Raw genomic sequence first — 1,909 nt, forward strand, 5'->3', positions numbered from 1 at the left:
TGGTGATTTCACATAAAATAAATCAGAAAATTAATCAATATTTACACACAATATAAAACTTTGCGAAAATGTTAGAGTTGATTTATATTCATGAAATGCATAGAAAAATGTTTGAATAAATTAGAAAATTATAACAATACATTTGAATATAAAAATTTAGAATAAATTTTGTATGTAAAGCTCCCTTTTGCAATAGCAAACTATTAAACTATGTTGAAATCCAACAAACTTGAAATACAAATGCAATCTTCGCATAAAATGTTTTTCAAGTCCAACGAAGGGATTTTCAATCTCAAATTCTATAGTTGAAGATAAATGCACTAACTATATAGAAAGTTGATAAATTGACATAATATATCAACTAAATATATTATATGACTTATATAGAAATGGGAACACAAATCTCAACATTATAGAACTCTCTCTACACAATAAAATAAAATAAAATAATAATATTTAATAATGTACATAATATTTTCAAAATAATTTTCCATTAAAATGTATACAATATAAAAAAAATAAGCATAAGACAGGATAGAGAAAACTCCAACGACCCACCCTTTTAGTGCCCTTAAGGTGAATTGAATACCCTAACCTATAATACCTAATCACCCGCACACCTATATAAATATAAAACCACACTACAAACACCGAATGAGGCGTGGCGATTAACTGGGCGGGAAACTTTTCAAGTTATAACTAGTGTTTTGCCCATTCCCCATTTTCTGTCTCTGCATTTTCCTCCCTCCTACGCTTCACGGCATCCACTCTGGAATACCTGCCATTCTTGCGCCAAATTTCTACCAGAAGCCAAACCAGGTCAAAACGATTGCCTCGGGATACCGTAGATTTCTGCTTTTTATTTCTCTTGTATCGTTTTTTTTAATAGTTTTAAGGGTTTCTGTTGATAACAGGGTTTGAAAATGGCATTTCGCGCCAGCAACCGGCCTCGGGCAAGGAAGCCCATTGTTCCTTCGGAAGATCCCAAGGCTGTGTTTGTGGTGATTAGACAGACAGAGAGCGAGGGAGGCACCTCAAGGGTTTCTGTTCGCGGTGTCCATCCGACAGAAGAGCAGGCTTACAGCGCCGCCATTGCAGACTTTATTTACGGCCTGGAACAGGAGGACCGTTCAATGCTGCCAAAAGTGCGTGAGATTGGGAAGACGAAAACCCTATCCCTCAAAGATCGCCTGAAAAGCGTGCAGAGCTGTCAGGATCCTACCGGGGAGCGTGTCGAGTTCGTGGTGAAGAAATCTCTTGCTTTTCACGAGTTGAAAGAGTTGGGGTCGGAAGAATTTCTCAGCGAACCCTTGATGCCCTGCTCCTACTGGGATTCCAGCGACGAGGAAAACTACGACCCTGAGGAAGACGAGGAAGAGGATGACGATGATGAGGATGAGGAGGACGAGGACGAAGACATGGCGGACCTGGTTAACGAAGAAGAGGCATTGCAGGGTATCGAAGGATCTGGTTCCAAGCATGACGACGAAGGAAAAAAAGATTAAAGTGCGGGGAATGGAAAACAGTTTTGGGGTTTTTATGTTTCTATTTCTGTACCTTTTGGAGAGTTTTAAAGCTCTCCATTCTGCATTTTGTATGATGGAATTTGGAATGGAATAGAATCGAATAATTACTCTAGTAACTACTCTTCTTTTTAATGGTTCTAATTTATATGATTTAGTGTTTAGTTTTCATTCGATCTGTTTTCAGTATGAGTAATCCGCAGGTTCATATTCAGGTCTGGGTAGATTTTTTTTTGGGCAAGGTCGCACTGAGGCTGAGGTTTGTATGAACTTTAAATATATTAAGTTTTGTAACTTCTATTTATTAACTCCCAAAACAAAGATTTGCCTCAATTTAGAGTGGAATGTCACTGTTAACCTCTCGTCTCTGGCTACCCTTTATCAGA

General features: G+C 37.9%; 1 protein-coding gene across 1 annotated transcript; it reads left to right on the forward strand.

Moving 5' to 3' along the window:
• Positions 1-635: 635 nt before the first annotated feature.
• LOC131068271 (histone chaperone RTT106) lies at positions 636-1,642 on the forward strand. Its single transcript, XM_058003447.2, has 2 exons — positions 636-819; positions 915-1,642. The coding sequence occupies exon 2, from the start codon at positions 924-926 to the stop codon at positions 1,503-1,505; it is 582 nt and encodes a 193-aa protein (XP_057859430.1). The 5' UTR covers positions 636-819; positions 915-923; the 3' UTR covers positions 1,506-1,642.
• The last annotated feature ends 267 nt before the right edge of the window (positions 1,643-1,909 follow it).

This window comes from Cryptomeria japonica, chromosome 11 (assembly GCF_030272615.1).
Source record: "Cryptomeria japonica chromosome 11, Sugi_1.0, whole genome shotgun sequence".
Lineage (NCBI taxonomy): Eukaryota > Viridiplantae > Streptophyta > Pinopsida > Cupressales > Cupressaceae > Cryptomeria > Cryptomeria japonica.